The sequence below is a fragment of the Lagenorhynchus albirostris genome, chromosome 11 (assembly GCF_949774975.1).
Source record: "Lagenorhynchus albirostris chromosome 11, mLagAlb1.1, whole genome shotgun sequence".
In the NCBI taxonomy this organism is placed as follows: domain Eukaryota; kingdom Metazoa; phylum Chordata; class Mammalia; order Artiodactyla; family Delphinidae; genus Lagenorhynchus; species Lagenorhynchus albirostris.
Window position 1 is genome coordinate 6,040,012 of NC_083105.1, and position 13,466 is coordinate 6,053,477.

General features: G+C 48.6%; 1 protein-coding gene across 1 annotated transcript in view; it reads left to right on the forward strand.

Moving 5' to 3' along the window:
- EFCAB6 (EF-hand calcium binding domain 6) overlaps positions 1 to 13,466 on the forward strand; it is a 227,724-nt gene that overhangs the window by 182,267 nt on the left and 31,991 nt on the right. Inside the window, 3 exon segments of the mRNA XM_060164691.1 lie at positions 2,927 to 3,077; positions 3,079 to 3,123; positions 6,278 to 6,469. Of these exon segments, the coding sequence (XP_060020674.1) occupies positions 2,927 to 3,077; positions 3,079 to 3,123; positions 6,278 to 6,469 (388 nt within the window).

Below are 13,466 nucleotides of genomic sequence, written 5' to 3' on the forward strand. Positions count from 1 at the left end.
CGGCCAGAGCCAAGAGGAGACCATCTTCAGATTTCCACTGTGATAACCTAGTGGGGTTCTTGACGGTAAAGCCCATGAACGTAGGAGGTCCCTAAGACTGGGCCCCCAGGGGTTTCTCAGCCTCACACTAGTCCACACACAGCCTCCACCATTGCTCAAGTTGCCACTTAAGTGTTCCTACCAGCTCCAAAGGCCTTTGCTCCAGGAAGAGCAGATCTTGGCTGTAATTCTCTATGTTCACCCATCTCTCCAGATTTTGGGGTGACGTTTTGCCCTGTGACCTCAATTTTCTGATGGGACCAAGAAAAACCATTGGTTTTCAGTTTGTTCAGCTTCTTTCTTTTTGTGAAGATGAAAGGGACACTTCCAAGTGTCAGAGCTCCTCCCCTTCCTATCACTTTCCCTCTCCATGTCCCATCTTTTGTCAGCTACAGTTTTTCTTTGGAAGAGCTAGTTAAATTTAACTTCTAAATGTCCTACAGCCACAACCAGGTCCTCTCTGCTTGGTTCATTGCTTGATTATAAAACTCAAAAACCATTAAACGGCATTTCATAATTATGACTATGTACATATTCATAATTCATAATATTCAGTGTCCGGGTAATGAATGAAAATTAGCTTTCTTCTCAGTGGCACTATCCCTGGGCCTCTGTGTCCACCTTTTTGTAGGCAAACCTGGGGGTACCCATGCATCTTTTCTAAGCCATTTGGGGAAAGGCGGTTCTTCACTGTAAGCTGCTTCCAAGGACATAGAGAGTAGGGTGATCTCTTTAACCATTGCTGTTTTCTGAACACGGGGCTCGAGTGAAGTTCAACATTGTCAACCTTCAGCTTTCCCCGGAATTCTGCACCACTTTCTGTTCTCTCCATTTTTCTCCTGCTGTCCTCCATCCTAGAGCCTCGCTCCCCACTCTCCCATTCCAGGTCTGTCACCCAAGAGTGTCCTGGGCTGTCCCCACTATTCTCCAGGGCTGGATCCCCTGTTTCTTATATCCCACATCTTTTTATTTATTAATTTACATTCTTATTTTGCTGGAGTACTTCCTGGAGTAATTTCCTAAGAAAGTGGAGGAACAGGAAATAAATTTTCTCAGTTCTTTGTCTGAAACTATTTTTTATTTTCCTTCACACACATTGTGAGCTCGCCTGAACATAGACTCCTAGGGAGAAAATCATTTTCCCGTAAAGCTTTGAAGGACAGCACTCCATTGTCTGTGTGCGTGTGTATGTGTATGTGTGAGTGTGTGCAAGTGTATGAGTGTGTATGTGAGTGTGTGTTAAGTGTGTGTGTGTGAATGTGTGTATAGGGGAAAGAGGACCGTTTCATCCTCAAATGCCTGTATGTTCTTTTCTTCCTTAAACATGGTCTCCTCTCACTAAATCTGTTTCCAGCTGAACAAGAATTCAGATGCATTCAGTGAATAAACCATGGAAAAATAGCACCAGATAAATAATTAACTAAATGATTACAAGAGAGTCTTGTTAAAACGTAGTTAGGCTTGATACTTTTATAAGCAACGACACAAGGGCTGTGGAATTTCTGTAGTCCACCTGTCAGTGGGGTGATCAACTTTTTTACGAATCAAAACCTTAATAAGGATCCGTCGCTCAGCCGCTTGTTTCTTCTCAAAGACCTCTTGATGATAAACATCTCTGTTATTTGTAATTATATGTAGATTGTTCTTTTCTAGATCCAAAATAGACTTTTCTAAATAATACTGAGATTAGCATATGCATTTGATTTTATTACTAAATTTTAATACCAAGTTGGCAGTTTATCCTGCTGATGAAATAGAGCTGATTATCCTTTTCCTCCGTGTCTCCGTCGTGTAAGCCAGCAATGCGGGGCCTGTGGATGGCAGCTCTGCAGCTGTGGGCTGGAGAAGCACAACCCTTGGCTTGTTCTCTCTAGGAGCAGATACCCGAGTTGCTGGAAACTTTCCTCTCCGGCTTCCCGACGTTCCAAGCTGTTCTTTGACACACACTCCATCCTGCTGAAAGAAAGTTCAGGGGTCAAGGTGCCAGCAATCCTCAGGGAATCTAAGCTACAGAGATGTGAACTTTGAATGCAATTAAGCTTTATCTTGAGTTATTTTACATGGTTCATAAATATGCTCTATATTCTCACGAAACGTGGATTTGCTCTCGCGATGTAGTCTTGTAGAAGGTAAAGGTATTTTCTTCTGTGTCGGAGTGCTCTTTTTCTGCGTGGATGTCCTTGTTGAGACACAGAGCCACACACCCAGATGGAATTTCTAACTGAGAAAATACTAAACGATGTAGGTTTTGTAAAAATATGGTTTGAGTGCTTTCAGCTTGACAGCATAATTTCAACCATTCTTGAAAAAGGATTTAGCATCTATTTTACTCAGTTCCTCTTTTCCTTTTCACTGTCTTTATTGTACTTCCCTTATTGTCAGATTCCCATTCCGCAGCGCAGGCCCCCCCCACCGACCCCACACTCCTGCCCCCAGACCAGCTCTGCCATCACCATCACATGTATTTCCCCAGGATCCGACTCTGCACATGTCGCGTCCCTGCCGAAGCACCTTCATCTGCCCCTGCCACAGGGCCAGATTCCTCAGCCAGGCCTCCTCTCCATCCTCTGCTCTTCAAGCCCATGAGCCCACCGTCCAGCCTTCAAGTCTCAGAGCTTCAGGGCAGGACAGTCTGTGGCCCCCCCAACCGGCAGTGGCCCCGCGCTCTCTCCTGTCATAGACCTTCCCCTGTGCCCTTAGACTGCAGTCTTCGTGTGTGCTCGTCTAATAGCATAGCTGACCGGTGTGCGTGCACCTACAGGCCAGGGAATCGTGTCTCAACATTATTCATGTTCTCCACACTGTTCTGTGCTCAGCAAGTGTTTGTTGAATGAATAAGTGATGATTTTTTTAAATTAATATATTGTTTTCTTTCTTTTGGGACAAGTTGGGGAATCAGCTGGCATGGTAATTCCATCAATTACCTCGACTTCTTGAGAGCAGTGGAGAATAGCAAGCCGACAAAACCTCAGCCACAAGAGAAAGAGGAGAGCGTGCCGATCAATTTTGCGACCCTAAGTCCAGAGGAGGTTCTGAATTAACATCCAGGAGGTCGTTGCCTCCTCCAGTCCGGCTTTGTCAACGGTATGAGAGAAAGCACGTGCTTTTTACTGTGGAAACTGAAGTTCTGGGGTTCACGCCAATTCCTAAAACCAGCTCTCAGCCCTGCCCCTCATCCTGGGCCCCTCCACCTCTCGCCACTCTCCTTGGGGCATCAGAACTCGATGGTTGGTCGAGAACAGATTGTTCACTGGAGCAAATGTGTATCCGCTTTTGCTCTGTACAAAGCTACCGTGAGCGTGCCCAGCATGTGTTCTGTGAGACGAAAGTGCTCGGTGTTTAGCAAAGGCTGTGTCTGCAGTGAGGGCAAGGGATTCTGGGCAGAGGGCAGAGGACAGAGGCCTCAGGGCAGCCCGGGCCAGTGGGGAATGAGTGACGCCAGTGGGGAATGAGTGACGCCAGGTGGCCTTGAAGATGTTGGCCGGGGCCAGGCAGTGGCACAAAGCCTCACCGTGACTGGGAGCCCAGGGCAGGGGGTGTAAGAACGGGGTCCCCCGAGTACACTGACATTTAGGCTGACGTCTGTGTGACCCCGGGGCGGCGTGCCGAGACCCGGTGTACATGGGCATGGCACTGCGGGGCCCATCCTCGGAAGACAGTACTCGGGCCGCGCTCCCCACCAGGTGCTGGTCCCCTTTGCGGGTCCCCACATGAGTTCCCCCTGCAGCAGCCATGGGAAGAGAGATGCTGTGTGCAGAGGACAGGCCTTGCAGCCTAATGAGACGGTGAACACAGGGCCTCCCGGGTGATGCTGGGCGCGTGCTGTCCAGACAGCACAGTCCCAGCAGGGTTGCCTCTGTGTCTGCCACATGCAGACCCTCAGCCCCACGCTGACACCGAGGCCCACCTCGCTGAAGGCCTGCATCCTCTCAGCACCGGGAGGCAAGCTGGGCCCTGCAGTCCAAGTTTCAGTGGGAGACAAGGAGAAAGGCAGGGCAGCCCAGCCAGCTCGTGAACGTTCTGGAATGCCGGCGAGCCTGGCCTTCCTCCCGACAGCAGACATTGTTTGCATGCAGGAATTCTCTGTGAGGATTTAGCATATCTGTGTCTTTATTTTTTTTTATTTTTTATTTTTTTTTCTGTGTCTTTATTTTAATGACTATCTAAAGATCAAAGAAAAATTAGTATGAACACATTGCGGGCCATCTAGAAAGACCATCTGTACCCCTTTCGACACCAGGTTGTCCTGGCCCAGTGGTCACCGCGTGAGGACTGCAAACTCGGATGGGCACAGGGACCAGAAGTACAAAAGTGATGAAGGGGCCAGGCCGCGGCCACAGCAGGCCAGAGGCACAGCCCTGTGTAGAGTGCAGCTCCTCCCCAGCCCCTGCCGACTGCTGCTGAGCTGAAAAATGGTCCCCGCTCTGCTAGATCTTTGTATTTTTCCTGAGAAGCTGTGAAGCCTCCTGACTTCTAAATGTCAGCACGTGCTTCAGATTCGTCAAAAGCACCGTGCGGGCCAAATACATCCATTCGCAGGCTGGCTCTGCCCCGTTCCAGTTTAGGGTGGTACCACGTCACATCTATCGGGATGTTTCTCAGACTGAGGTCCATAGAACCTGTGGGAGGAACCACGGTTCTCATTTCTGAGAAATACTCCTTAGGAGACGAGGTTTTAAGCAAGAGAGTGAGATTCTCTGGCCAAGAGACTGGCAGGTGGCCTGGAGGGGGAGGGCATTTGGGGCAGCGGGGCGAGGAGGGAATGACGATGTCTGAGGATGGCTGTCGGAAAGGGTACCAGACACATGATGCAGCTCCTTGTGTCACTGGAGACACGTCTCAGTGCAGCGTCTTGTTTCTGAAATGACACAGCAATACCTCATATTTATGTAGAGTTTTATAGATCCCTAAGCCTTGGCATATTTGATTCTTCCACCCACCCCTTGGCTTGTCAGGCTGGACTGACACACGGGGAAGCCACACAGCCCCAGGGAAGTGCAGGTCCCGTGGCCACAGCGAGCCGGACCCCAGCTCAGCCCTTAGGTCCACTGAGCCTTGCGGCACCGCAGCACCTTCTAACGCCCTCGGAACAGAATGCTCGATCAGCTCCCTTCATGTTGACCGCCATTCTCCTGAACATATGCCGAGATCCACTGTGCACCCGGTACCTGGACAGGCGCATCTTCAGGTTGCCATAGTAAAACTTGGGCCAACACGAGTTCTGTTGTCCCTCTTTTTATACCGATGAAGTTAAGCTCAGAGAGGTTAAGGGTTTATGGTGGGCGACACAGCCAGGGTTCAGAGTCTACCACCTGGCTGTGCAGCCAGAGGTTTTCCACTGTACCTGGCTGTGTCGTATCTATACAGGCTACATGAAAGCTTGAAGCCAGACAGTATTAAGGTTAACTTGGTTACCTGTATAACACCTTGTGGACGGGTGGGGTGTGCCCAGTTAGTCCTGAGTGAGAATTAACCGCAAGGGGATTTGGGCTTGGGTCTGCAAGCACGTTAAATTCTTTCTTAAAAAACTAAGATCTTAACTTACCCCTTGATACGGATTTTCTAGTGCAATAGAAATGAATGATTTTGTTTCAACAGATGGGAAAAAATGTGCTTTCTTTTTATAGCAAATGTTTGCACTTCGGTTTGACTGCTTTACTGCTGGGCTGGCGCCGGCTGCCCCAGCCCCTCTGCACAGGCGCGGGCAGGGGGGTCTCCCCCACCGTAAAAGACAGAGCCTCGGTGTTCATGCCCTGGGGTGTGGGTGGGATGGGGCAGTCCCTCACTCCTCCTCCTGGCCGCTTCCCACGTCAGACTCCTATCGTGAGACCCCTGCCCCACACCTGGACGCAGTGGGGTAGCACCTGAGCTTCTCACTCACAGGTGATTCACTGGGGAGTAGAATTTAATGATGCAGAGACCTCGGGCAAGTGCCTTCGTGCCTCAGAGCCTCCTCGGGACCTGCGAGGACCGGGGCTCCTCTTTCACACCTCTTCGTCTTCGTATCCAAAGAGGAGGGACTAAGGCAAGTTTCCTCAACAACACGTCAACTCTCAGACGGGGTGCACATCCTACCTGTCTGTCTTCAGTCCTCGTGCGTTTATTTAGTAATTTAGAATCTGCAGGGGACTCACGTTCATTTGATTTCGTTTGCATTCAGAAAAGCAATACTTAAGAAAAATATTTTTGAAATATTCACTTAACAGTAACATCTGCCTTTTTTTTTTTTTAATTGTAGGCATTTTCTGCACTGGATAAAGAGGACACTGGGTTTGTAAAGGCTTCGGATTTTGGACAAGTTCTTAAGGATTTCTGTTACAAACTAACAGATACCCAGTATCATTATTTTTTGAGAAAACTAAGAATTCATCTCACCCCGTATATAAATTGGAAATATTTTCTCCAGAACTTCAACAGTTACCTTGAGGAGGTAAGAATGTATGCAGCACATAAGCATTTCTTTTTGAAAATGGGCTAAAATTAGTGTTTGCAAAATAGATAATTGATTAAAACCACAACAGATAAATTGGCCATCACCTCAGTTAATTAGCTCATTCTAAATGAAAAATTGATATAAATTCTACTTAGTGTTAGAAGGTAAATATGTATCCTTTAATTCATTAGAAAGTTATTCTATTCTATTCTATTATTTTGTTTATTTTCAAAGAAGTTTAGGAGAGCCTGCTTTTGTCTGGTTGTTTTAATGAGTTCTAAGAATCTTAGATCCCTGTAGATGACCTAGTGTCGAGAGAAGTGAGGCCACTACACGTCAGGCCCTGAACCAGCAATGGGGGAATTGGGACCCACTTGGGAGACATTTGTTGAGGACCCACTATGTGTCAGGCCCTGGGCCATGTGTCAGCCAAGCCTGAGGTAGGGGTAATCATGGAGTTAGTAGAGTCCTGGGGGAAGTCTAAGAGGGCTTCCTGGAGGAGGGTGGTGGCTGACCACAGGGCTCTCGTTCCTTCCCGGGACCACTTCTCTGGCAGCACGAGCTGTTCCTTCTGAGGCTGTTTCTCCATTTCTGAATGTAACTGGACCTACAGCATTAGCGCCAATTACAATCTAGTTTCAGCCAACTTGGATTTCTTTGGTCACCATTCTGTGCTGAGTGAGAATGGACACACAGGTGTACCTGCCGCCATGGAAAGGGAGATGAAAACAAATAGGAAAAATCCAAAAATAGTGCAGCAGCTAAGTCACAACAGGCTTGTGCTGAAACGTATTTAACTGTCCTCCTGTAGCTGGCCACTGGGGTAATTTCCAATTGCACACTTTTGTATATAGTGAACACCCGAGTTCATAAATCCTTGATCGCTTATCTGGGATACATTCTTGGAAACGAGATTGCTAGAGCAAATGGCATGAGCGTTTTTAAGGTCTGAGACTCACTGTAGTAATAATAACAGCAGCAAACTCAGTATAGTGCTTCCTGAGGGCAAGGCACCATTCTTAGTCCTCTACAGATATTAACGGGTCTAATTCTTTTGCTGTCACTACGAGGCACGTGCTAGTAATCTCCCATCTTATAGACGAGGACTGGGGCACACGCAAGTCATTGCGCACAGTCACCCCGACGGTGGCAGTAGAGCTGGCTTGTGGCCCCAGGAGCCTGGCTCCCGACTCCAGGTCTCTGAAGGCTGTGCCGTCTCCTCTGGGCGTGTGAGCATTTTCATCTCTGCCATTTAGATGGACGTTTCCTAACAAAATATACTGTTTTGTTGCCTGTTTCAAAACTTTATATATATGATATTGTGTCAAATTCTGTCTTCGGCACTTGTGTTTTTCTCGCTTAATATCATGAATTTAAGATTGGTCCGTGTTGCTACGTTGGCTTTAGTTCACTCGCTCAAGCTGCCATAAAATTAGCCAATTAAATGATAAATGAATATATGCTATTGAATGAACAAACTCCGTTCAGTCGTCGTCCTGCTAATGGCATACAGGCGGTTTGCGGTTTTCTCCGTTACGAGCAGGGCACGGTCAGCCTTCTGTGACTGTGTCCTTTGCACACTCGGGGTCACTCTGCGTGGAACGGCTGCGGGAGGGGGCGGGGGCACAAGTTGAACTCCACAGACACCGCCACGGTGGCTGCACCTGTCAGTCAGCGCACGCTCCCGCCAGCCACGTGGGAGGGCTGCTGACGCACCGCATCCCGGAGCCCTTGGTGTTATCGGGAGTTTCATTTCTGCCAAGGCTTTCAAATGTTATCAGCCATCCAGGCTCCCTCGTCTGAGAACTGCCTGAAAGGATTCCACTCCTTTGTTGGTATGGGCGTTGCAAGTGTCTTCTCCTGGTCTGTGACTTGTCTTTTCTCTTTGTCTGTGGGAACTGTCACTATTTTTATGTGAATTATACTTTTTTTTCTGATTTTAAAAGAAATACATATTGTGAAAAATTTGGAAAATACAGGAAAGTGTAAAAAAAAGAAGATAGTCGTTTAACCCTGTGATGATGGTGTGATGATGGTGTGATGATAGGAACAACCTCCATACGGTTTAGTGAGACCTGCTGAGCTCTGGGCCCTCCCCCTGGCATTTGCTCACCTGGTTTGCTGCCCGGATGAGGGAGGGGATACAGGTGGAACACGTGGGTCCCAAAGTCAGGTACCTGCCTCTGCAGCTGGAGTGGACGCCAGGCAGTTCAGCTTCAGAGCTGTCTTCTTCCCAAGGGCCACGCTGCCTCGGAGAGCTTCTTCGTCTATTTTTAATGCATTTACCCCCAAACCATAAAGTTTGCCATCTTAACCCTTTTTAAATTAATGCACAGCTCAGTGGCATGAAGTCCATTCACGTTGCTGTGTAATCATCACCACCCTCCACCTGCAGAACTCTCTTCGTCTTGCAAAACTGAAACCCTGTCCCCATTAAACACTAACTCCCCAGCCCCTGGCACCCCCCGTTCTACTTTCTCTAGGAATTTGATTACTCCAGGTGCCTCAGACGAGTGAAACCTGCGGTACTTGTCCTTTTGTGTCTGGCTTATTTTACTGAGCGTAATGTCTTCAGGGTTTATACTCTTGTAGCACGGTCAGAACTCCTTCCTTTTTAAGTCTCATAATACTCCACTGTATGGATAGACCATGTTTTGTGTATCCATTGATCTATGGATACATCTATTTCTATCCTATCCAGTGAACACTTGGGTTGCTTCCACGTTTTAGCTACGGTCCTGTGAATAATGCCGCCATGAACATGAGTGTACAGATGTAATGCGTGTTTTTACATAGTGGAGATAACATTTTAGATATAATCATGTATCTTGCTGTTTTTCCTTTAACATTAAATTCCACCAAGTCACTTAAAGTTCTTCCAAACATGAGTTAAAATGTCTGCATAACATTCCATCAACTCCTTAGTTTTAAGCGTTTTGGGTTTTTTCCAGCTTTCGCCACTGTAATTTGCTGGGCCATGAACACTTTGTATGCAAGTCTATGTACACATTTTGGACCTTCTTCCTAAAGAAAGAATCCAAGAAATAAAATAACTGGGCTCAAAGGATAGGAATACTTTTATTGATCTTGAAAGCAGTCCCATTTTTAAAAAATAATTTTTTCTAGTAGGTTGAATCATATGAAATCACCATTTTTAGAGTCCTAAATGATTGAATATTGACAATTTCATATGGTTTAAGCTAATATTTGTAGAAGTAATCTGTGTCCATTTTACATGATTAGGAATATACCAGTCATTTTGAAGGAGAGAATTAAAGTCAGCCCTAGGGACAAACAGTGTTAACATGTTGGTATATTTATCTCTAATCCTCTTTTTTATACAGATATCCTTTGGGGGTGAGGTCAAGGACAGAGAGTATATGCTGCTGAATTAGGGGGTGGTTGGGGATTCTCGCAACTCTTAAAAGACTCTTTAATATTTTTAAATTTATTTTTCTTTGAACTTTAAATTTTTATTTTATTATTTTTTATTAATTTTAATTAATTTATTTATGTTTTGGCTGCGTTGGGTCTTCGTTGCTGTGCCCGGGCTTTCTCTAGTTGTGGTGAATGGGGGCTACTCTTCGTCGCGGAGCACGGGCTCTAGGCGCGCAGGCTCAGTAGTTGTGAGCTACTTGCAGGCTCTGTTGGCGACACACAGGCTCAGTAGTTGTGGCGCACGGGTTTAATTGCTGCGTGGCCTGTGGGATCTTCCCCGACCAGGAATCGACCCCATGTCCCCTGCACTGGCAGGCGGATTCTTAACCACTGCACCACCAGGGAAGTCCCAAGACTCTTTTTTAAACAAACGTTTATTATTTGTATCAAGGTGATATATGCCCATATAGAAATAAAATTGAATTGTTGCAAAAGATTTAAAAGCAGAGATCACTTGATCAACTGTTCACCGCAGTCCTGCTTCCCAAAGACAGCCACTGTAAGCCCCTGTTGTTTCTCCAACTGCACCTTGCTGTCTCTCAGCACCTCCCCTCCCCTCCATTCCCTAACCACCCCCAGGTAGGAGAGAGGGCTCGGCTTTCCCACCCCAGCTGCCCAGCTCCTCCTCTGGGACCCCTGCATGTCCCTCTGGAGCTGCCTTTTCACTTCCTGTGATATCGCGGGCATTTCCACGTCAGTGATTTGTCTCTAACGCAAATCACTTTGCTTTAGAGACAAAGTGGGGTGGATGTGTACCATCCCAGTCACTCTGTCCATCAGCCAGCATTTCCTGTGCGCCCGCTGTGTACCCAGCACTGAGCGGGTCCTGAGGTCAGCCAGGGGCCTGCGTTCTAGCGAGGGAGACGGACGAGAGATGAGAATATGTACCAGATGTCAGAAGCCAGTATGTGCTGTGGGATAAAATAAACCCAGACAGAAGGGTAGCCCAGTGCGAAGCGGACGTCTGAGCCGAGACCCAGCGGAGGGCAGGGAGGGACTCAGTGACCTCTAGGGAGGGGCTGTGGGAGCACAACCCTGCAGAGACCCAGCAGGAGGGAGCCCTCGGGGCTTGAGGTGTGGCTGCCTGGGTGGGCGGGAGGGATGGATGAGGGGGGTGGCCGTGTAGCTCACTTCGACTCTGAATAACATGGAGACCCAGGGAAGGTGTGGGGAGAGGAGCGTCGTGACCATGACCAACTAACATTTTAGAGAAGTCACGGTGGACACCGGGTGGGGAAGGCTCGGGGAGGGCACCCGGGGGCGCCCAGAGCCAGTAGGGAGGCGGGCGCACCCTGGGGAGGGATGCTGCTGGCGTAGCTGCTTCTGGATACATTTGGAAAGGGGAAGGTGAGAGAATGAGTCAGGAGTGGCCCAGGCTTTGGGCCTTTGAATGGGGAAGGGAGCGGGAAGACAGGTGTCCTGGGTCAGCAATCAGCTTCATTGGCTTCGCCGATGCCCCGTCGTTGGTCTTGAAGCGACTTCCAGTGTTCCGAGTTCTAACTACTGTGGAGTGTCCTTGCCGAGCACCTATAAGTACGTGCCCAAACCCTTCCAGCGGCTCCCACTGGAGGACTCCACTGGCCACGCTGAATCTTGACGGGCTGTGTCCAGAGGTCACACAGCCTGCAGGCAGAGGACACGGCTCGTCCTCACTCACAGTCACTGTGAGCATCTCTGCCGACCCTTGAGTTCCCGGAACCAGGGGCGAACGTCTCCAAAGCTTCAAACGTTGCCACGCGCTTCCCCTGACATTCGTCCTACCTGATTTCTTCTCAAAGTCCCCTTTGCCTCTGGAAGCACTTTGCTGAACGTCCTTGCGAGGAGGTTCTAGGATTAATTGCAACGTGAATGACGGTGGGAGATGTGTTTCGAGACAGGAGGGGACATGGAGGCTGGCGGGGCAGCGGGGACTCAGAGGTGGCACAGACTGGCCCACTGTTTGCCCTCACCCCCCGCTTTCGCTGTCCATGTGCAGTGGGTGCTTGGGACTAAGTGGCATCAGCCCCACACCGGCCTGGGGGTGGGAAGTCCTGCTGAGAAGCCAGTGCTTGAGCAGAGGTGCCTTTACCGGAAGGACAAGTTGAGGTTGGGACTTCCAGCTTGAAAGGACGTGGGGTGTGAAGCCTCAGTGTGGGGCGACCATGCTGTTCAGGGTGCATTGGGGGTTTCTTTTGCCCCGTTTTTTTGAAGAGGGAGGAGGGCAGTAGGGGCCGACCACCGGGGCCCTGCGTCCCTCGCTCCGGAGTTCAGGTCCCTTTCTCTGAGCGGCAGGAGACTCCTTAAGACTTCTGAGCAGGGACCTGGGTCAGCTTCCTCAAGGGGGGCTGAGATGGCAAAGTGGCTGTGTGAGAGCCGTGACCGTGTACATAGTGATGGTTCTGGAAGTTTAGTCCTGAGTTGATGTTCTTAATAGAAGGAAAAGAAGTCACAAACAATAGGAAGAGTTAATGCATCCTCCTCGAGCTCATTAAATACATCAGCCATCCCTTCCTCTAGGGGATGCATGGCGGCAAGTAATTAAAAGGAGATTACCAAAATGTAATTAAGGCAGTCGGGACCTCTTCTGCAAAGGAAGTTCGCTGTGAATAATCGCCAGCCAAACCGAATCCGTTCTTGGAACAGGGACAGCTGGAAAGGTAGCTAAGGAGTCCCGTAAGGCTTGAGGAGATGGAGCGCACAAAGATGACGATTTTAGCCCTGCTCATGATCCGGTTCTCAGTCGGGGTGCACCGCTAAGTCTGCCCCCCAAAACTCGTATTGATCTGTGTCTCGCGTGTCCATCACGCACAGCAGGGGAAAAGCGTCTCGGCTGCTTTCAGAACAGGTGCCGCGTTACTTTCAGATCCTGGCGTGCGGATCGGCCCTGGCGTGTGGCTCGGCCCTGGCTTTTTGGCTGCTTGCTCTTTCCGCGGCCCCACTGAAGCGTTTCTCAAAGTGGGGGTCACGGGCTGGCGCAGATCAACCGCGCACCGTCGGCTCAGCGCGTGGACCGCACGTCACTCTTGGGACACCGAGCTCGGCCTGGAGGCCGGGGAGCTGTGGACGACGAGACTCCGTCAGGCTCTGCAGACAGGAGCAAAGGGCATGCCTGGTGCCACCGGGAGCATCACACCCGAGTCAGGACAAGAAACACTAGCTCAGGTGGCACAAAAGAAGAGGAACGAGGTATTAAAACTGAAATGCTACCAGAGCCTTGGTTGAAGAGTAAAAAAGAAAAAACAAGACAAGCTCTGGACGTCAGCAGTAACACCTTTTTCATAAGATTCTCACAAACGAGGTGAAAACATTACCTGAATGTCTGCCCTCAGCAAATACCTCTTTTTCACTTCTGGGAAAAACATTTTACATTCAAAATGCTACGTGCAAACTATATAGAGTATCACTACTTGTTTTTAGAAATCATTCCTGTTTAACATTTCTTTTAAGTCTTAAAGTGCAATTTCAGTGTCTTCCGTGAATATAAAATAATGCTCAGAGCAGAAATAGAATTTTTAAAAGACACGGTAGAAACCCATATAAAATCTTTCTACTTTATTATCATGGAAATAATGGAATT